The sequence below is a fragment of the Somniosus microcephalus genome, unplaced genomic scaffold (genome assembly GCF_052327205.1).
Source record: "Somniosus microcephalus isolate GS21.2 unplaced genomic scaffold, FLI_Smic_1.0 scaffold1045, whole genome shotgun sequence".
Taxonomy (NCBI): Eukaryota; Metazoa; Chordata; class Chondrichthyes; order Squaliformes; family Somniosidae; genus Somniosus; species Somniosus microcephalus.
The window spans coordinates 35,049-57,350 of record NW_028226232.1 but is presented as its reverse complement, the minus strand read 5'-3'; the positions used below and the strand labels follow the sequence as shown (position 1 = coordinate 57,350).

At 60.8% G+C, this 22,302-nt stretch overlaps 1 protein-coding gene across 3 annotated transcripts in view; it reads left to right on the top strand.

Annotated features, from left to right (window-relative positions):
* The first annotated feature begins 1,490 nt into the window (after positions 1–1,490).
* LOC147080882 (1-phosphatidylinositol 4,5-bisphosphate phosphodiesterase beta-3-like) overlaps positions 1,491–22,302 on the top strand; it is a 55,854-nt gene continuing 35,042 nt past the window's right edge. For all 3 annotated transcript variants that reach the window (XM_085981046.1, XM_085981047.1, XM_085981048.1), the window contains exons 1-5: positions 1,491–1,632; positions 11,592–11,665; positions 12,185–12,281; positions 13,576–13,660; positions 15,810–15,934. In XM_085981046.1, coding sequence (XP_085837172.1) covers positions 1,533–1,632; positions 11,592–11,665; positions 12,185–12,281; positions 13,576–13,660; positions 15,810–15,934 — 481 coding nt within the window. In that variant the 5' untranslated portion in view covers positions 1,491–1,532. The remainder of the gene's footprint in view (positions 1,633–11,591; positions 11,666–12,184; positions 12,282–13,575; positions 13,661–15,809; positions 15,935–22,302) is intronic.

The window sequence follows — 22,302 nt, the reverse complement described above, 5'->3', positions numbered from 1 at the left end:
CCGACCCCCCCGCCCGCTCTCTCTCCGACCCCTCCGCCCGCTCTCTCTCCGACCCCCCCCGCCCGCTCTCTCTCCGACCCCCCCCGCCCGCGCTCTCTCCGCCCCCCCCGCCCGCTCTCTCTCCGCCCCCCCCGCCCGCTCTCTCTCCGCCCCCCCCGCCCGCTCTCTCTCCGCCCCCCCCCGCCCGCTCTCTCTCCGCCCCCCCCGCCCGCTCTCTCTCCGCCCCCCCCCGCCCGCTCTCTCTCCGCCCCCCCCCCGCCCGCTCTCTCTCCGCCCCCCCCGCCCGCTCTCTCTCCGCCCCCCCCGCCCGCTCTCTCTCCGCCCCCCCGCCCGCTCTCTCTCCGCCCCCCCGCCCGCTCTCTCTCCGCCCGCGCTCTCCGCCCCCCCGCCCGCGCTCTCTCCGCCCCCCCGCCCGCGCTCTCTCCGCCCCCCCGCCCGCGCTCTCTCCGCCCCCCCGCCCGCGCTCTCTCCGCCCCCCCGCCCGCGCTCTCTCCGCCCCCCCGCCCGCGCGCTCCTCCGCCCCCCCGCCCGCGCTCTCTCCGCCCCCCCGCCCGCTCGCTCTCCCCGCCCCCCCGCCCGCTCTCTCTCCGCCCCCCCGCCCGCTCTCTCTCCGCCCCCCCGCCCGCTCTCTCTCCGCCCCCCCGCCCGCTCTCTCTCCGCCCCCCCGCCCGCTCTCTCTCCGCCCCCCCGCCCGCTCTCTCTCCGCCCCCCCGCCCGCTCTCTCTCCGCCCCCCCGCCCGCTCTCTCTCCGCCCCCCCGCCCGCTCTCTCTCCGACCCCCCCCGCCCGCTCTCTCTCCGACCCCCCCCGCCCGCTCTCTCTCCGACCCCCCCGCCCGCTCTCTCTCCGACCCCTCCGCCCGCTCTCTCTCCGCCCCCCCCGCCCGCTCTCTCTCCGCCCCCCCCGCCCGCTCTCTCTCCGCCCCCCCCGCCCGCTCTCTCTCCGCCCCCCCCGCCCGCTCTCTCTCCGCCCCCCCCGCCCGCTCTCTCTCCGCCCCCCCCGCCCGCTCTCTCTCCGCCCCCCCCGCCCGCTCTCTCTCCGCCCCCCCCCCGCCCGCTCTCTCTCCGCCCCCCCCGCCCGCTCTCTCTCCGCCCCCCCGCCCGCTCTCTCTCCGCCCCCCCGCCCGCGCTCTCTCCGCCCCCGCTCTCTCCGCCCCCCCCCGCCCGCGCTCTCTCCGCCCCCCCGCCCGCGCTCTCTCCGCCCCCCCGCCCGCGCTCTCTCCGCCCCCCCGCCCGCGCTCTCTCCGCCCCCCCGCCCGCGCTCTCTCCGACCCCCCGCCCGCTCTCTCTCCGACCCCCCCGCCCGCTCTCTCTCCGCCCCCCCCGCCCGCTCTCTCTCCGCCCCCCCGCCCGCGCTCTCTCTGCCCCCCGCCCTCTCCCTCGCCCCCCCCCGCCCTCTCCCTCGCCCCCTCTCTCTCTCTCTGTCTCTCTCCCCCTCTCCTCTGTGATACGCGGGGCTGGGCTGCAGTGTCAATGAGCCGCTGGTTTCTCTCTCTCTCTGACTCTCTATCTTTCCCGTGATGCAGTGTCGCCCATGATTGACGCAGGCGATGGCGGACACACCCTGCCGAACGGAGAGTACCGTTTACCGAAGGATCTGGAGGAAGGCGTGAGGCTACCGCGGAAGTCCATTGGTACGGAGCAATCGGGGCAGCTCGAAGTGAGAGAGGGGAAATTACCAAGGGATATCGACAGATTAAGTGAATGGGCAAAACTGAGGCAGATGGATTTCAATGTAGGCAAATGTGAGGTCATCCACTGTGGACCTAAAAAGGATCGAACAGGGGGCTTTCTAAATGGTGAAAGGCTAAGAACAGTGGAGGCCCAAAGAGACTCGGGGGGTCCAGGTACATCGATCATTAAAAGGTCAGGAACAGGTACCGAAAATAATCAAAAAGGCTAATGGGATGCTGGCCTTTATATCTGGAGGACTAGAATCCAAGGGGGTAGAAGTTATGCTGCAGCTGTACAAAGCCCTGGTTAGACCACACCTGGAGCACTGTGAGACCACACCTGGAGCACTGTGAGACCACACCTGGAGCACTGTGAGACCACACCTGGAGCACTGTGAGACCACACCTGGAGCACTGTGAGACCACACCTGGAGCACTGTGAGACCACACCTGGAGCACTGTGAGACCACACCTGGAGCACTGTGAGACCACACCTGGAGCACTGTGAGACCACACCTGGAGCACTGTGAGACCACACCTGGAGCACTGTGAGACCACACCTGGAGCACTGTGAGACCACACCTGGAGCACTGTGAGACCACACCTGGAGCACTGTGAGACCACACCTGGAGCACTGTGAGACCACACCTGGAGCACTGTGAGACCACACCTGGAGCACTGTGAGACCACACCTGGAGCACTGTGAGACCACACCTGGAGCACTGTGAGACCACACCTGGAGCACTGTGAGACCACACCTGGAGCACTGTGAGACCACACCTGGAGCACTGTGAGACCACACCTGGAGCACTGTGAGACCACACCTGGAGCACTGTGAGACCACACCTGGAGCACTGTGAGACCACACCTGGAGCACTGTGAGACCACACCTGGAGCACGGTGAGACCACACCTGGAGCACGGTGAGACCACACCTGGAGCACGGTGAGACCACACCTGGAGCACGGTGAGACCACACCTGGAGCACGGTGAGACCACACCTGGAGCACGGTGAGACCACACCTGGAGCACGGTGAGACCACACCTGGAGCACGGTGAGACCACACCTGGAGCACGGTGAGACCACACCTGGAGCACGGTGAGACCACACCTGGAGCACGGTGAGACCACACCTGGAGCACGGTGAGACCACACCTGGAGCACGGTGAGACCACACCTGGAGCACGGTGAGACCACACCTGGAGCACGGTGAGACCACACCTGGAGCACGGTGAGACCACACCTGGAGCACGGTGAGACCACACCTGGAGCACGGTGAGACCACACCTGGAGCACGGTGAGACCACACCTGGAGCACGGTGAGACCACACCTGGAGCACGGTGAGACCACACCTGGAGCACGGTGAGACCACACCTGGAGCACGGTGAGACCACACCTGGAGCACGGTGAGACCACACCTGGAGCACGGTGAGACCACACCTGGAGCACGGTGAGACCACACCTGGAGCACGGTGAGACCACACCTGGAGCACGGTGAGACCACACCTGGAGCACGGTGAGACCACACCTGGAGCACGGTGAGACCACACCTGGAGCACGGTGAGACCACACCTGGAGCACGGTGAGACCACACCTGGAGCACGGTGAGACCACACCTGGAGCACGGTGAGACCACACCTGGAGCACGGTGAGACCACACCTGGAGCACGGTGAGACCACACCTGGAGCACGGTGAGACCACACCTGGAGCACGGTGAGACCACACCTGGAGCACGGTGAGACCACACCTGGAGCACGGTGAGACCACACCTGGAGCACGGTGAGACCACACCTGGAGCACGGTGAGACCACACCTGGAGCACGGTGAGACCACACCTGGAGCACGGTGAGACCACACCTGGAGCACGGTGAGACCACACCTGGAGCACGGTGAGACCACACCTGGAGCACGGTGAGACCACACCTGGAGCACGGTGAGACCACACCTGGAGCACGGTGAGACCACACCTGGAGCACGGTGAGACCACACCTGGAGCACGGTGAGACCACACCTGGAGCACGGTGAGACCACACCTGGAGCACGGTGAGACCACACCTGGAGCACGGTGAGACCACACCTGGAGCACGGTGAGACCACACCTGGAGCACGGTGAGACCACACCTGGAGCACGGTGAGACCACACCTGGAGCACGGTGAGACCACACCTGGAGCACGGTGAGACCACACCTGGAGCACGGTGAGACCACACCTGGAGCACGGTGAGACCACACCTGGAGCACGGTGAGACCACACCTGGAGCACGGTGAGACCACACCTGGAGCACGGTGAGACCACACCTGGAGCACGGTGAGACCACACCTGGAGCACGGTGAGACCACACCTGGAGCACGGTGAGACCACACCTGGAGCACGGTGAGACCACACCTGGAGCACGGTGAGACCACACCTGGAGCACGGTGAGACCACACCTGGAGCACGGTGAGACCACACCTGGAGCACGGTGAGACCACACCTGGAGCACGGTGAGACCACACCTGGAGCACGGTGAGACCACACCTGGAGCACGGTGAGACCACACCTGGAGCACTGTGAGACCACACCTGGAGCACGGAGACCACACCTGGAGCACGGTGAGACCACACCTGGAGCACTGGGAGACCACACCTGGAGCACTGGGAGACCACACCTGGAGCACTGGGAGACCACACCTGGAGCACTGAGACCACACCTGGAGCACTGTGAGACCACACCTGGAGCACTGTGAGACCACACCTGGAGCACTGAGAGACCACACCTGGAGCACTGTGAGACCACACCTGGAGCACTGTGAGACCACACCTGGAGCACTGTGAGACCACACCTGGAGCACTGTGAGACCACACCTGGAGCACGGTGAGACCACACCTGGAGCACGGTGAGACCACACCTGGAGCACGGTGAGACCACACCTGGAGCACTGGGAGACCACACCTGGAGCACTGGGAGACCACACCTGGAGCACTGTGAGACCACACCTGGAGCACTGTGAGACCACACCTGGAGCACTGTGAGACCACACCTGGAGCACTGTGAGACCACACCTGGAGCACTGTGAGACCACACCTGGAGCACTGTGAGACCACACCTGGAGCACTGTGAGACCACACCTGGAGCGACCACACCTGGAGCACTGTGAGACCACACCTGGAGCACGGTGAGACCACACCTGGAGCACTGTGAGACCACACCTGGAGCACTGTGAGACCACACCTGGAGCACTGTGAGACCACACCTGGAGCACTGTGAGACCACACCTGGAGCACTGTGAGACCACACCTGGAGCACGGTGAGACCACACCTGGAGCACGGTGAGACCACACCTGGAGCACGGTGAGACCACACCTGGAGCACGGTGAGACCACACCTGGAGCACTGAGACCACACCTGGAGCACTGTGAGACCACACCTGGAGCACGGTGAGACCACACCTGGAGCACGGTGAGACCACACCTGGAGCACGGTGAGACCACACCTGGAGCACTGTGAGACCACACCTGGAGCACTGTGAGACCACACCTGGAGCACTGTGAGACCACACCTGGAGCACTGGGAGCAGTTCTGGGCACCACACCTTAGGAATGATATATTGGCCTTGGAGGGAGTCCAGCGTAGGTTTACCAGACTGATACCCGGACTCCAAGGGTTAAATTACCAGGAGCGATTACACAAACTGGGGTTGTATTCCATAGAATTTAGAAGGTTAAGGGGTGATCTGATGGAAGTTTTCAGGATATTAAGGGGAACAGATAGGGTGGAGAGAGAGAAACTATTTCCGCTGGTTGGGGAGTCTAGGACTCGGGGGCAGAGTCTAAAAATTAGAGCCAGACCTTTCAGGAGTGAAATTAGGAAACACTTCTACACACAAAGGGTGGGAGAAGTTTGGAACTCTCTTCCGCAAACGGCAATCGATGCTGGATCAATTGTTAATTTTAAATCTGAGATTGATAGCTTTCTGATAACCAAAGGTATTAAGTGATTGGGGGAAAGGTGGGTAGATGGAGTTAGATCACAGATCAGCCGTGATCTCATTGAATGGTGGAACAGGCTCGAGGGGCTGAATGGCCTCCTCCTGTTCCTGTGTAACAGGCTCGAGGGGCTGAATGGGCTCCTCCTGTTCCTGTGTAACAGGCTCGAGGGGGCTGAATGGCCTCCTCCTGTTCCTGTGTAACAGGCTCGAGGGGGCTGAATGGCCTCCTCCTGTTCCTGTGTAACAGGCTCGAGGGGCTGAATGGGCTCCTCCTGTTCCTGTGTAACAGGCTCGAGGGGGCTGAATGGCCTCCTCCTGTTCCTGTGTAACAGGCTCGAGGGGGCTGTTCCTGTCTTCCTCAATGACCTTGTATTTGGCCCTGTGTGATCCAACTTGGCCTTGAGCCTTTGTGGATCAGGCCCCCCACGTACAATGCCGAGCCTCGGTGTATCCCCGGGTTCTGGCCGATTTGTCGGTCGGATCGAGCTCCTGCTGGCCCGCACGTCCCGTGTTCTTTCCAGCGAGGGGGGTCATCGGGTGCCGATCTGGAGCGGGACCCCCGGCCGATGGTCTTTTCCAACCTCCGCTCCCTCCAACCCCCGTTTGTATAACCCAGACAACACCCTCCCTAACCGTGGCCCAATCGGGCAGAGCGTCTAACCACCAATGCCTCAGAATTGAAAAGGATTTCGAGGTGCTGGGAAAGGTGCAAAAACACCAAGGATGATCCCAGAACTGAGAGGTTCTAACTATCGGGAAAGATTGAACAGGCTGGGGCACTTTTCTCTACAAGTGAGATGGCTGAGGGGCGACCTGATCGAGGTCTTTAAGATTATGAAGGGGGTTCGATAGGGTAGACGTACAGAAGATGTTTCCACTTGTGGGGGAGACCAGAACTAGGGGCCGTCAATATAAGATAGTTGTGGTAAACCACTTTTATCGTTCACTATCGTTACACTATGGTTATCACTGTTTATATCGTTACACTATGGTTATCACTGTTTACACTGTTGTATCACTACACAAGGTCACCTCTTGTCACGCTGTTATACCTGGGCTGACCACAGCTGACTCCGCCCATGACTCCGCCTGCTTGCCCAGGTATAAAGGTGGTCGACTGGCTGGTATTCCTCCTTGTTGGACCCGATCACCCACGAGGGTGGGCTCTGTTATTTAGCCAATAAAAACCTATAGTTACTATCTTAACTCGTCGCTTTTCATTGGATGAATTGATAGGTATATCAATTTTATTGGCTAAATTTTGAAATGAGTGGATCGGAGCAGCCAAACGGCCAGCTACAACAGCCACAGCAGCCGGCCTGGCTGCGAGCCCTCCGACCGCCGTACCTGGATCTAAACCCACAGGCAGCGAACTCAGCCCTCGACTTCAAACACTGGCTGAGCTGTTTCGAATCCTACCTGGGAGAATCCGGCGTGCCTCCGGGATCCAAACTAAGAGTTCTGACCGCCCAAGTGAGCCTTAAAGTATTTGCACTCATCCAGGACCTTACTACATACGAGGCCACCCTCAACCTGCTGAAAGAGCAGTACCGGAGCCCGGTAAACTCTATGTATGCCAGACATCTCCTAAGATCCCGCTCGCAACAGCCAGGAGAGTCTGTAGATGAATTTTTACGGGCGCTACAAACACTCGGCAGGGACTGTGACTTTAAAGCTGTAACGGCTGCAGAAAATACTGAAGGGAATATCCGCGATGCCTTCGTGAAAGGCCTTCGGTCCGACTACTCACGGCAAAGACTGCTCGAATCAAAGGACCTCGACCTGAATACAACTGCAGCCCTCGCTCGCTCGCTGGAAGTGGCCCATCGGGACCTCGAGGCGTATTCCAGGTACTGTGCTGCGCGACCCTGGGACTCCGGCCCGACCCCGGCCGCAATACCCCTCGCACCGCCGCCTCTGGGACCTACCTCAGCGTCGGCGTCCAGGACCCGATCGGGACCGCCACCCCCGGTACCGGCTGCAACATCGGAGCCCCGCGATCGGGCCGCCGGCTGCTTCTTCTGTGGCCAGGCGAAACACCCGAGGACGCGCTGCCCTGCAAGAAACGCGACTTGCTCCGATTGCCACAAGAAAGGCCACTTCGCGAAGGCCTGCAGGGGGAGAGCCACAGACGCCAGCAATGCCTCATGCGAGTTGTGGGGGCGGCCATCTTTCATCAAGGCCACAGATGCCAGTATCCCCTCGTGAGAGTCGTGGGGCGGCCATCTTTGATCAAGGCCACCGACACCAGCAGTGCCTCATGTGAGTTGTGGGGGCGGCCATCTCCTCCGCCATTTTATTCAACCTCGTGGGCACCGCCATTTTGTCCACCACACTCGACCGCCACCTTGTCTCCAGACCCGACCACCGCCTCACCCGCAGACTACAGCAGCTCGCTAAGCCATACACTAGCCTCCGTCACACTGGACCAAGCTCGCCCGTATCACCTGTCCAAGTCCATGATGGACATCAAAGTAAACGGCCACGCCACGACCTGCCTGTTCGACAGCGGAAGCACAGAGAGTTTCATCCATCCAGACACGGTGAGCCACGACTCCCTCACTGTCCGGCCAACGCGCAACCGGATCTCGATGGCGTCGAGGTCCCATTCTACGGACATCAGCGGCTACTGTGTTGTGACCCTGTCGGTTAGGGGCACGGAGTATAAAAATTTTAAACTCCTCGTCCTGCCCCAGCTCTGCGCTGCCATCCTACTAGGACTGGACTTCCAATCCCACCTTCAAAGTGTCACTTTGGCATACAGTGGACCCCTCCCCCCACTCACAGTCGACAACCAGCAGCCTTTAAACCGCCCACCGCATACCACCTGCGGCCTATCCACCCTCAAGGTCCCGCCCCCCTCCCTGTTCGCTAACCTCACCCGCGACTGTAAACCCGTCGCCACCAAGAGCAGGCGGTACAGCGCCGGGGACAGAGCTTTTATTAGCTCTGAGGTGCAGCGTCTCCTGAAGGAGGGCATCATCGAGAGGAGCAACAGCCCCTGGCGTGCCCAGGTCGTAGTCGTTAAGACCGGCAATAAAAACTGCCTGGTCATCGACTACAGCCAAACCATAAACCGGTACACCCAGCTGGACGCATACCCCCTTCCCCGCATATCTGATATGGTCAATCAGATTGCGCAGTACCGGGTATTCTCCACCATCGACCTTAAGTCGGCCTATCACCAACTCCCTATCCGCCCCGAGGACCGCCAGTATACAGCCTTCGAGGCGAACGGCCGCCTCTACCACTTCCTTAGGGTTCCCTTCGGCGTCACCAACGGGGTTTTGGTCTTCCAAAGGGAGATGGACCGGATGGTTGACCAGAACGGGCTGCAGGCCACGTTCCCTTATCTAGATAACGTCACCATCTGCGGCCGCGACTGGCAGGACCACGATGTTAATCTGGAGAAATTCCTCCGTACGGCCGAACGGCTGAACCTCACTTACAATAAGGAGAAATGTGTGTTTAACACCTCGCGTCTCGCCATCCTCGGCTGCGTAGTAGAGAACGGGGTCATCGGCCCCGACCCCAAAAGAATGCGCCCCCTCATGGAGCTACCCCTCCCCCACTGTCCAAAGGCGCTGAAGAGAACCCTGGGGCTCTTCGCCTACTATGCCCAATGGGTGCCGAATTATGCGGACAAAGCCAGACCCCTCATGAAGTCCACCTCCTTCCCCCTGACGGCAGAAGCGTGCGTAGCCTTCTCCCTCATAAAGGGAGACATTGCTAAGGCCACGATGCACGCGGTGGATGAGTCTATCCCTTTCCAAGTGGAGAGCGATGCATCCGACTTCGCCCTAGTAGCAACCCTTAACCAGGCGGGGAGACCTGTGGCCTTCTTCTCAAGGACCCTCCAGGGCCCTGAGATCCGACACTCTTCGGTCGAGAAGGAGGCCCAGGCGATCGTGGAGGCAGTACGACGCTGGAGGCATTACCTGGCAGGCCAACGATTTACCCTCCTCACCGACCAGCGTTCGGTCGCTTTTATGTTTAATAACAAGCTGAGGGGCAAAATCAAGAACGACAAGATCTTGAGGTGGAGAATCGAGCTCTCCACCTATGATTATGATATCTTGTAAGCCTGGTAAACTGAACGAACCCCCAGATGCTCTATCACGAAGTACATGCGCCAACGCACAAATTGATAGACTGCAGACCCTCCACAACGACCTCTGCCACCCCGGGGTCACCAGACTTTACCACTTCATTAAGGCCCGCAACCTGCCCTACTCCATCGAGGAGGTCAGGACCATGACCAGGAACTGCCAAACCTGCGCCGAATGCAAACCGCATTTCTTTAGGCCGGACAGAGCAAGCCTGATCAAGGCCACCCGCCCCTTCGAGCGCTTGAGCATCGATTTTAAGGGGCCCCTCCCGTCCTCTGACCGCAATGTGTACTTCCTCAACATCATTGATGAGTACTCCCGTTTCCCCTTTGCCTTCCCCTGCCCAGACATGACCAGCACCACGGTCATCAAATGCCTGAACGACCTCTTCGTCTTGTTCGGGTTCCCGAACTATATACATAGCGACCGGGGCTCATCCTTCGTGAGCGAGGAACTTCGCCAGTTCCTACTAGCGAGAGGCATTGCTGCAAGCAGGACCACCAGCTACAACCCCCGAGGGAACGGCCAGGTGGAAAGAGAGAACGCGACTGTCTGGAAGGCCGTTCTCTTAGCCTTAAAGTCTAAGGGCCTCCCAACCTCTCGCTGGCAGGAAGTCCTCCCGGCAGCGCTGCATTCCATCCGGTCACTGCTTTGCACGGCCATTAACGCCACCCCCCATGAACGAATGTTTGTTTTCCCCAGGAAGTCGACCACGGGAACCTCGCTACCAACCTGGCTGACTTCTCCGGGGCCCGTCTTGCTGCGAAAGCACGTGAGGGCCCATAAAACGGACCCCCTGGTCGAGAGGGTGGACCTCCTGCACGCCAACCCCCAGTACGCCTATGTGGCATACCCAGACGGGCGGGAGGACACAGTCTCCTTACGAGACCTTGCACCCTCGGGCACCCCTGAGACACCACCGTTACCCCCCACCACTCCCCCAAATCCACCCCAGGTAGACGGTATGCCGGAACCCCACGAGCCTTCGCCGACCACGCAGACACCAGCATTAACATCGGATACTGCACCACCACCGCCGCTGCTGCGCCGATCAGAGAGACTTACGAGGCCTCCGGACAGACTGACATACCCGAACTGGTAGTACACTTCACCCCGCCGGACTCAAATCTAAACAAGGTGAATGTGGTAAACCACTTTTATCGTTACACTATGGTTATCACTGTTTATATCGTTACACTATGGTTATCACTGTTTACACTGTTGTATCACTACACAAGGTCACCTCTTGTCACGCTGTTATACCTGGGCTGACCACAGCTGACTCCGCCCATGACTCCGCCTGCTTGCCCAGGTATAAAGGTGGTCGACTGGCTGGTATTCCTCCTTGTTGGACCCGATCACCCACGAGGGTGGGCTCTGTTATTTAGCCAATAAAAACCTATAGTTACTATCTTAACTCGTCGCTTTTCATTGGATGAATTGATAGGTATATCAATAGTCACTAATAAATCCAATAGGGAATTCAGGAGAAACTTCTTTACCCAGAGAGTGGTGAGAATGTGGAACTCGCTCCCACAGGGAGTGGTTGAGGTGAATAGCAGAGACGTATTTAAGGGGAAGCTGGATAAACACACGAGGGAGAAAGGAATAGAAGGATATGGTGATAGGATGAGATGACGAGGGGTGGGAGGAGGCTCGCGTGGAGCAGAAACACCGGCACAGAGCAGATGGGCCGAATGGCCTATTTCTGTGATGTATGCTCGATGTAATGTCATTAATAAAAGGCAGGTTGACTGAGGATAAGACCCTCACCGTCAACCCTCGCCATCGCTCAGCCTCTGACTAATCCCCTGGTCTAACCGCTGTCGATCTGTATTGACAGACCGCGACGCCGAGAGTGACTTTGAGGAGGAAGAAGACCCGGATTTAAAGAAACAGTCTAGCTCGACGGACGAGGTACGCTTGGAGTTTGGGGGGGGGGGGGGGGTGGTGAGGGAGCGCCGCACTGTCGGAGGGGCAGTACTGAGGGAGCGCCACACTGTCGGAGGGGCGGTACTGAGGGAGCGCCGCACGGTCGGAGGGGCGGTACTGAGGGAGCGCCACACTGTCGGAGGGGCGGTACTGAGGGAGCGCCGCACTGTCGGAGGGGCAGTACTGAGGGAGCGCCGCACTGTCGGAGGGGCAGTACTGAGGGAGCGCCGCACTGTCGGAGGGGCAGTACTGAGGGAGCGCCGCACTGTCGGAGGGGCAGTACTGAGGGAGCGCCGCACTGTCGGAGGGGCAGTACTGAGGGAGCGCCGCACTGTCGGAGGGGCAGTACTGAGGGAGCGCCGCACTGTCGGAGGGGCGGTACTGAGGGAGCGCCACACTGTCGGAGGGGCAGTACTGAGGGAGCGCTGCACTGCCGGAGGGGCAGTACTGAGTCGACGGATGTGATGCTCTGTGCACTCTGACCCCTCTCCGCTCGACCCGCAGGGAACGGCCGGGAGTGAAGTCAATGCCACAGAGGAGATGTCCACGCTGGTCAACTATGTGGAGCCGGTCAAATTCAAGTCCTTCGAGGTGGCCTTCAGTAAGTTGCAACCAATCCACAACAGCTCGCTTGGCGGGGGGTCGAGGAGGGTGGTGGAGAACGCCAGCCAGGGTGTCCCGCTCCTGACTGTTGTCCAATGACGACTCGCTGGTGGTGCCTGTGTGTGTGCGCTTGACCTCTGGCGAGTTCAGGATTGGGCTGTGATGCCCCTTGCAGTTGAATAGCCCCGCTCGCACATGCAGAATAGCCGCTTTGGAGGGGGTGCGGCGCGGGAGCCCGGCCAAGGGTCTGCGCTTGGCGCGGCGGAAGGAAAACAGTCCCATGAGCCTTTGCTGCCCCAAAATGGCTGCTCCCCAGCCGGGTCCCGTTGACTCCATGGGCGCGTTTGCGTCCCGTAAAACCTGGTACTAAATCGATGCCAAGACAGGAATACCTCGCTCCCATCACCGCGCCCCCCCCCCCCCATCTCCGTAACCTCCTCCAGCCCTACAGCCCTCCCTATCTCTGTAACCGCCTTCAGCCCCGACAACCCCCCCCATCTCCGTAACCTCCTCCAGCCCCTACACCCCTCCCATCTCCATAACCTCCTCCAGCCCCTACAACCCTCCCTATCTCTGTAACCTCCTCCAGCCCTACAACCCTCCCTATCTCTGTAACCTCCTCCAGCCCTACAACCCTCCCTATCTCTGTAACCTCCTCCAGCCCCTACAACCCTCCCTATCTCTGTAACCTCCTCCAGCGCCTACAACCCTCCCTATCTCTGTAACCTCCTCCAGCCCCTACAACCCTCCCTATCTCTGTAACCTCCTCCAGCCCCTACAACCCTCCCAATCTCTGTAACCTCCTCCAGCGCCTACAACCCTCCCTATCTCTCTAACTTCCTCCAGCCCCTACAATGCTCCGAGATCTCGGCGCTCCTCCAATTCTGGCCACTTGCTCATCCCCCGATTTCCATCGCTCCACCATTGGCGGCCGTGCCTTCAGCTGCCTGGGCCCCGAGCTCTGGAATTCCCTCCCTAAACCTCTCCGCCTCTCTCTCCTCCTTTAAGACGCTCCTTAAAACCGACCTCTCTGACCCAGCTTTTGGTCGCCTGTCCTAATATCTCCTGATGTGGCTCGGGGTCTGATTCACGCTCCTGTGATGCACCCTGAGACTATATAAACGCAAGTTTCCATTGAATGCCCTTCTACAAGTGTCACCTATAACTGTTGCCCTGCGGGGGAGCGTGAGGAGCGCGAGACCTTGTTGAGCGGGTTAATTGAGGGCTTGTTTGGGCTCGCGCTCTCGTGCTGCTAAATCTGTCCTTTTCTCCCCCTCTTTCCCGCCTTGCAGAAAGGAACAAATATTTCGAGATGTCCTCGATGGTTGAGACCAAGGGGTTGGAGCAGCTCACCAAATCGCCCGTGGAGTTTGTGGAGTATCCTTCACCCGCTGGGCCTTTGTGTCTGTCCGCCCAGCTCCGAGTGAGGGTTGGATAAAGGAGAGTGGGAGGGAGGGAGTGCACCGGGGCCTGTTGGGGTGCAGGGCCCTGGGAGGGAGCTGGGACCGGGGGTGGGTGGTGCTGGGCCCTGGGAGGGAGCTGGGACCGGGGGCAGGTGTTGGGGTGCTGGGCCTTGGGAGGGGGGGTGGGGTGGGGTGTTGGGGTGCTGGGCCCTGGGAGGAAGCTGGGGGCGGGTGCTGGGCCCTGGGAGAGAGCTGGGACCGGAGGGGGGCGGGGTGCTGGGCCCTGGGAGGGAGCTGGGACCGGGGGCAGGTGTTGGGGTGCTGGGCCTTGGGAGGGGGGGTGGGGTGGGGTGTTGGGGTGCTGGGCCCTGGGAGGAAGCTGGGGGCGGGTGCTGGGCCCTGGGAGAGAGCTGGGACCGGAGGGGGGCGGGGTGCTGGGCCCTGGGAGGGAGCTGGGACCGGGGGCAGGTGTTGGGGTGCTGGGCCTTGGGAGGGGGGGTGGGGTGGGGTGTTGGGGTGCTGGGCCCTGGGAGGAAGCTGGGGGCGGGTGCTGGGCCCTGGGAGAGAGCTGGGACCGGAGGGGGGCGGGGTGCTGGGCCCTGGGAGGGAGCTGGGACCGGGGGCAGGTGTTGGGGTGCTGGGCCCTGGGAGGGGGGGTGGGGTGGGGTGTTGGGGTGCTGGGGTGCTGGGCCCTGGGAGGAAGCTGGGGGCGGGTGCTGGGCCCTGGGAGAGAGCTGGGACCGGGGGGGGGTGGTGCTGGGCCCTGGGAGGGAGCTGGGACCGGGGGCAGGTGTTGGGGTGCTGGGCCTTGGGAGGGGGGGTGGGGTGGGGTGTTGGGGTGCTGGGCCCTGGGAGGAAGCTGGGGGCGGGTGCTGGGCCCTGGGAGGGGGCGGGGGGGTGGGGTGCTGGGCCCTGGGAGGGAGCTGGGACCGGGGGTGGGGGGCTGGTGTTGGGGTGCAGGGCCCTGGGAGGAAGCTGGGAGCGGGGGCGGGTGTTGGGGTGCTGGGCCCTGGGAGGAAGCTGGGGGCGGGTGCTGGGCCCTGGGAGGGGGCGGGGGGGTGGGGTGCTGGGCCCTGGGAGGGAGCTGGGACCGGGGGTGGGGGGCTGGTGTTGGGGTGCAGGGCCCTGGGAGGAAGCTGGGAGCGGGGGCGGGTGTTGGGGTGCTGGGCCCTGGGAGGGGGTGGGGGGGCGGGTGTTGGGGTGCTGGGCCCTGGGAGGAAGCTGGGAGCGGGGGGCGGGTGTTGGGGTGCTGGGCCCTGGGAGGGAGCGGAGACCGGGGGGTGGGTGTTGGGGTGCTGGGCCCTGGGAGGGAGCGGGGGCGGGTGTTGGGGTGCTGGGCCCTGGCAGGGAGCTGGGACCGGGGGTGGGTGTTGGGGTGCTGGGCCCTGGGAGGGAGCTGGGACCGGGGGTGGGTGTTGGGGTGCTGGGCCCTGGGAGGGAGCTGGGACCGGGGGTGGGTGTTGGGGTGCTGGGCCCTGGGAGGGAGCTGAGACCGGAGGGGGGTTCGGGGCGGGGTGCTGGGCCCTGGGAAGGAGCTGGGGGCGGGGGCGGGTGTTGGGGTGCTGGGCCCTGGGAAGGAGCTGGGGGCGGGGGGGAGAGTTGGGCGAGGCGGAGGGAGTGAGGCCACAGACGGTGTCTGGCCCAAGACTGCGGCGGCGGGGAGGAGTGAGGCCCGTCGCTGAGTGGACTTGGTTTGACTGTATCGCTGGGAGCGTGCAGTGGTGACGGGGAGGGAGAGGAGGGCAGGGAGGGGACCCGGTTGAAGTGGAGCTCTCAGGTGGCCAGGCACTGGACAGAGAGATGGAGGGAAGGGGAGAGAGGCGGAGGAGGATGGAATCTGAGGCAGACGGGTTTGGGATGGAAAGCAGGGGGAGGGGGTGGGTGAGGGGTCAGGGGGCGAGTCTGCCAGGCAGGGGTCAGGGGGCGACTCTGCCAGGCAGGGGTCAGGGGGCGACTCTGCCAGGCAGGGGTCAGGGGGCGACTCTGCCAGGCAGGGGTCAGGGGGCGACTCTGCCAGGCAGGGGTCAGGGGGCGAGTCTGCCAGGCAGGGGTCAGGGGGCGAGAGGTCAGTACGTTTGAGTCTTTCTGCTGTCGCTGTTTCTCCATGACGACCAGCCCCACAGATACAACAAGAAACAGCTGAGCCGGATTTACCCCAAGGGGACGCGGGTCGACTCCTCCAACTACATGCCCCAGGTATTCTGGAACACCGGCTGCCAAATGGTGGCCCTAAACTACCAGACCCTCGGTGAGTGAAGCTCTTCCATTTCTCCTGCGCCTTTCACCACCTCAGGACGTCCCACTGCGCTTCACAGCCAATGAAGTACTTTTTTTGAAGTGTGGTCACTGTTGTAATGTGGGAAACGCGGCAGCCAATTTGCGCACAGCAAGCTCCCACAAACAGCAATGTGATAATGACCAGATCATCTGTTTTAGTGATGTTGGTTGAGGGATAAATATTGGCCCCAGGACACCGGGGAGAACTCCCCCTGCTCTTCTTCCAATAGTGGCCGTGGGATCTTTTACATCCACCTGAGAGGGCAGACGGGGCCTCGGTTTAACGTCTCATCCAAAAGACGGCACCTCCGACAGTGCGGCGCTCCCTCAGTACTGCCCCTCCGACAGTGCCCATTGTGGAACCCGTACCCCAGTGAGAGTCAGTGTGTGTGGAACCCATACCCCAGTGAGAGTCAGTGTGTGTGGAGCCCGTACCCCAGTGAGAGTCAGTGTGTGTGGAACCCGTACCCCAGTGAGAGTCAATGTCTGAGGAACCCGTACCCCAGTGAGAGTCAGTGTGTGTGGAACCCGTACCCCAGTGAGAGTCAGTGTGTGTGGAACCCGTACCCCAGTGAGAGTCAGTGTGTGTGGAACCCGTACCCCAGTGAGAGTCAGTGTGTGTGGAACCCGTACCCCAGTGAGAGTCAGTGTGTGTGGAACCCGTACCCCAGTGAGAGTCAGTGTGTGTGGAACCCGTACCCCAGTGAGAGTGAGAGTCAGTGTCGGTGGAACCCGTACCCCAGTGAGAGTCAGTGTCGGTGGAACACGTACCCCAGTGAGAGTCAGTGGGGGAGAAATTCAGTATCGCCCCGTTTGGGGTGTAAGTATCGGCCGGGCGCGAAATTTTGCACCCAGCGCAAATTAATCGCCACCTACTGGTAAATTGACCTGCTTCGCCCCAGGAGGTACTTGGAGTGCTAAAACAGCCACTGCATGACTGTCTTAAGGCGCTAAGCCGGAGAAGCGAGGCGCTACCACCGAGGGCGGGCGCAGCGCAGGTGCGACCAGTTAGCGATTGCACACTGACACGCTGGCACCGGTCAGCTCTTAAAGGGGAGGTTCGATCTTGGATTGCAGCCACACCCAGCGCATCGGAGCCCTGATTCTCGGCCTGGACAGACCTGCTGCCACATTCTGATGCCTAGGACCATGAAGAGGGCCAGGGAGTGAGCGCAGCGGTTCAGCGAGGGGCCTTGCAGGTTCTGGTTGGCGCGGTGGAGCGCAGGCGATCTATCCTGTACCCGGACACTGGCAGAAGGCCGCTGCCCAACGACTATCACAAAGCCTGGAGGGAGGTAGCTCACAGAGTGACCTCCAGCAGTATGGTGCCTCGGACCTCTGTGCAATGCAGGAAGAAGTTCAACGACCTCACTCGGGTCGTTAGGGTGAGTACCCTTTTCAGAATCCTCTTCATCCCTGCATGTCCACCTCACTTTATGGCCAAAGGGTCCTGAAAGCCCCAATGCTCAGCCCTCATCCAACACCTATGGCCCTTTCAGGAAACTCACATGCACATTCAGCACTTTACACACTGTAAGGGCTAATCGACCATGGGAGGCAGTGCAGCCAAGATCAGGGCTTCACACTGTAAGGGCTATTCGACCATGGGAGGCAGTGCAGCCAAGATCAGGGCTTCACACTGTAAGGGCTATTCCACCATGGGAGGCAGTGCTGCCAAGATCAGGGCTGCACACTGTACTCAGAGCCCATCCTTTCTCTTGCAGGGCAAGCTGGCGCATAACAGGAGGCAGCAGCAACGGACCGAGGGAGGCCGGCCTCACCTTCAAGCCCTCACCGATCTGGAGCAGCGAGTCCAGCGGATTATGGCAGGCCGGATGATTGTCCCCGTCGCCACTGGAGATGCCGACCCCGTTCTGGACAGCAATGGTAAGGTCATCACCTTTTTGACCTCTCTCCTTCCACTTGTGCCTCACACCAGCATCCTTTGCCACTATCGAACCAATACAGTACATTGCAGCACTCCTGCCTCCCTCGCTGCCACCCTGTCCTCACGCTAAAGCCACTCTTGTACCTCCCTGCTTTCAGATGCTGATTCGCCAGGTGAGGAGGCGGGCCCTCAAGCTGCCACTGTGAGTGACTCTGAAGGCGACGACGAGGAGGAAGCCGGACCATCAGTGCCACCCTCAGCCGAGGCAGCCCATGGCTATGATGGGGACACGTCTTCCCTGGAGGGGAGCAGGGGGGAAGGGTCTGAGGAGGGTGAAGCTCCGGGGCCCAGCGGGCTGCAGCAACGCGGGGGGGGGGTAGGGAAGCTCGGCGGCCTCCTCCCCTGAGGGAGAGTCTGGCCTCGAGTCCTGCTACAGTGAGCGCAGAAGAGGTGCAGCTCCTCGCTGAAATGAGCGCCCAGGCGGAGCACAGGCACACTGAGCTCATGGCTGCAGTGGCAAGGATGCCCGAATCCATTGAGTCACTGGCAAGGAGTGTCCAGGACTTTGGGGCAGCACAGGCGGCTGCCACGCAAGTGCTTAGTGCTGCAATGCAGTCAGTGGCTGGTCTCATGCAGACGCAGATTGAGGCCACACGAGCACTGACTGCTGCCACCCTCGCTGGATCGGGCACAAATCGCCGGGGCCCTCGCCACGCCGCAGCAGGCCAGCAGTCTGTGCTTCAGCAGATTGCTCCGCGTGCTGCCCCATGGGAGTGCCAGTGTGTCATCCGAACAGGGAGTTGCTGTCCTCTGTCAGGATGACAGCATTCCTGCTGCCAACACTGTCCCTTCTCCACTGCAGCTGCCACCACCTGTAGGACAGACTGCTGCCGCCCATGCAGAGTTGGAGCAGTCAGCAGCCGGGCCCTCCAGGCCCAGAGCTGGTCCAGGCCGTCCCTCAAGGGCATCTGCAGTCTCAGTTTCTGACACTCAGCAGCCTTCCCCCAACCTTGCTGCAGCCACTGGGGTCCCAGTGCGGAGGAGCTGCAGGGTGGGAAGGGGCCAATCTCGCAAGCGAAGCAGATCACCCTCGAAGGGCAAAAAGTAGGAGGTGTGGCAAAATGCTGTTAAATGTTTTATTGAAGGCCGAGGATCGTGGTCATTTTTTGGTTACTGTTTTGGTCATTGTCTCCAGGTTGTGAGAGCTAGTTATGCGACTGACTGCTTTTTTGGGGGTTTCTCTCTATTTGTCTTGCGGGAAGGGCACACAGTTTGTTAAATAAAGAAGTGTCTTTATTCAGAATGTGCATGTTTGCTCTTTGAGCTATTTGTTGCCTTGACCGGCTTAGGGGTTGCGGAACGGTTCCATTCATGTTCTTTCAATGGCAGAAGCCATTCCCTCAGAGGGGGCCTAGAACCGACTTGCTATAAGTCGCTGACGGACGGCCCTTGCACTTTGTGCCTCCCTCCCATCCTGGTGCTCCTCCTCCTCCTCCTCTGCTGGTGCTCCAATGACTGGTGGCAGTGGCTGAGTCCTGAGGATTGCCAGGTTATGCAGCATGCAGCACACAGTAACGAAATGGGAGACTCGCTCAGGTGAGTACTGAAGGGCTCCTCCGGAATGGTCCAGACATCAGAACCGTTGCTTTAGCACGCCGATTGTGTGCTCAATGATGTTCCTGGTCGCTTGATGGCTGTCATTGTATCGTTCTTCAGCAGGGGTGCTGGGCGAATGGAGCAGGGTCATCAGCCAGGTACACAGAGGATAGCCCTTGTCCCCGAGAAGCCAGCCTCCTGGGTGAGCCGGGGCCTCAAAGGTCTGCCACAGAAATCTGGCGCAGGATGAAGGTGTCGTGGCTGCTGCCTGGAAAGCGGGCATTGACAGCGACTATCAGCTGTCTGTGGTCACAGAACAACTGGACGTTCAACGAATGGAACCCCTTCTGGTTGCGGTAATCCTCGGCATTCTCTTGCGGCGCCCGCAAAGCCACATGCGTGCAGTCAATGGCGCCCTGGACCATGGGGAAGCCCGCTATTCTTGCAAATCCCATTGCGCGCTCTTACTGCTTGTCCGGGGTCATGGAGAAGGAGATGTACTGACGTCTCCTTTTAAAGAGGGCATTCGTGACTTGACGGATGCAGCAATGCATCGCGAACTGGGAGATATTGGCAATGTCCCCAGTAGCGGATTGGAAGGAGCCGGTGGCATAGAAGTTGAGAGCCACTGTCACCTTCACTGCCACCGACAGAGACGTCCTGCTCCTCAGTTGAGGCTGCAGATCTTGGCTGAAGCAGGTGGCAGATCTCAGTGACCACCTCCTTGCTGAATCACAGCCTCCGAAAACACTGCTCCTCAGACATGTTGAGGTATGAGAACTGTTGGCGGAAAACCCTGGGACGGTAAGGTCTCGTGTGCCGACGCCTGTTGGCCCTCCTCCGTCTGGCCATGATTGGCACTCTCTCTCAGCGTCTCTGTGCCCTCTCAATGTAATGGAGAAGCCCGACGTTTCCACCCATTGCAGCCCCCATAGTATGTGGCCACTCAAGGTTATGCCAGTGAAAAAGCAAACCAACTACAAAGTTCTGGGCCGAAGCCAGAAGTACCTCTGCGAGCGCTGACTCAATGCAGAAAGCTCTCTCCCTTTGTCTCTCTACAAATCTCTCTCTCTCTCACAGAAGGAGTGGTCCAAAAATGGCTACCACTAAGAAGCCAGGAAGAGCCCCCTTTAAATAGCGCCCCCCCAGCCCCACAGCGACTGGGAACCGTTCCAGTCAACCAGTCGCTGGGAGAGACAGGCGGAGAGGAGGGGGGCGCCACTGAATTTCCGGTTCGGGGCGCCCCAAGGGTGTTGCACCATGAAATGACGTCAGGATCAGCGCGCGCAGCTGAGCGGGCGTTGTGGTTTAGCGCCGCCGCTAAATGTCCGCTCAATTTCGCGAGAGGCGCAGGTCTCGCCGCGCCCGGGCACTAGCCACCTCGCGCCCCACTTATCGCCCTCTTAAGGCGCTAACGGGTGGCGCAACCAACTGAACCCATACCCCAGTGAGAGTCAGTGTGTGTGGAACCCGTACCCCAGTGAGAGTCAGTGCGTGTGGAACCCGTACCCCAGTGAGAGTCAGTGTGTGTGGAACCCGTACCCCAGTGAGAGTCAGTGCGTGTGGAACCCATACCCCAGTGAGAGTCAGTGTGTGTGGAACCCGTACCCCAGTGAGAGTCAGTGCGTGTGGAACCCGTACCCCAGTGAGAGTCAGTGTGTGTGGAACCCGTACCCCAGTGAGAGTCAGTGCGTGTGGAACCCGTACCCCAGTGAGAGTCAGTGCGTGTGGAACCCGTACCCCAGTGAGAGTCAGTGCGTGTGGAACCCGTACCCCAGTGAGAGTCAGTGCGTGTGGAACCCATACCCCAGTGAGAGTCAGTGCGTGTGGAACCCGTACCCCAGTGAGAGTCAGTGCGTGTGGAACCCGTACCCCAGTGAGAGTCAGTGCGTGTGGAACCCGTACCCCAGTGAGAGTCAGTGCGTGTGGAACCCGTACCCCAGTGAGAGTCAGTGTGTGTGGAACCCGTACCCCAGTGAGAGTCAGTGTGTGTGGAACCCGTACCCCAGTGAGAGTCAGTGTCTCTGGAACCCGTACCCCAGTGAGTGTCAGTGCGTGTGGAACCCGTACCCCAGTGAGAGTCAGTGCGTGTGGAACCCGTACCCCAGTGAGAGTCAGTGCGTGTGGAACCCGTACCCCAGTGAGAGTCAGTGCGTGTGGAACCCGTACCCCAGTGAGAGTCAGTGTGTGTGGAACCCGTACCCCAGTGAGAGTCAGTGTGTGTGGAACCCGTACCCCAGTGAGAGTCAGTGTGTGTGGAACCCGTACCCCAGTGAGAGTCAGTGTCTCTGGAACCCGTACCCCAGTGAGTGTCAGTGCCTGTGGAACCCGTATCCCAGTGAGAGTCAGTGTGTGTGGAACCCGTACCCCAGTGAGTGTCAGTGTGTGGAACCCGTACCCCAGCGAGAGTCAGTGTGTGTGGAACCCGTACCCCAGTGAGAGTCAGTGTGTGTGGAACCCGTACCCCAGTGAGAGTCAGTGTGTGGAACCCGTACCCCAGCGAGAGTCAGTGTGTGTGGAACCCGTACCCCAGTGAGAGTCAGTGTGTGTGGAACCCGTACCCCAGTGAGTGTCAGTGCCTGTGGAACCCGTATCCCAGTGAGAGTCAGTGTGTGTGGAACCCGTACCCCAGCGAGAGTCAGTGTGTGTGGAACCCGTACCCCAGCGAGAGTCAGTGTGTGTGGAACCCGTACCCCAGTGAGAGTCGGCTGGATTTTCATTCAGCGGTCAGGAAGGAGGCGGGACGACAACTTTTGGGTTTTAGTCCCGCCTCCATCGACGTCCGGCCAATCGACGCGATTTTCCCTTGATTGACCTTGTTGAGCCCGCACAGCAGGCTCAGCAGGCCAATTAAG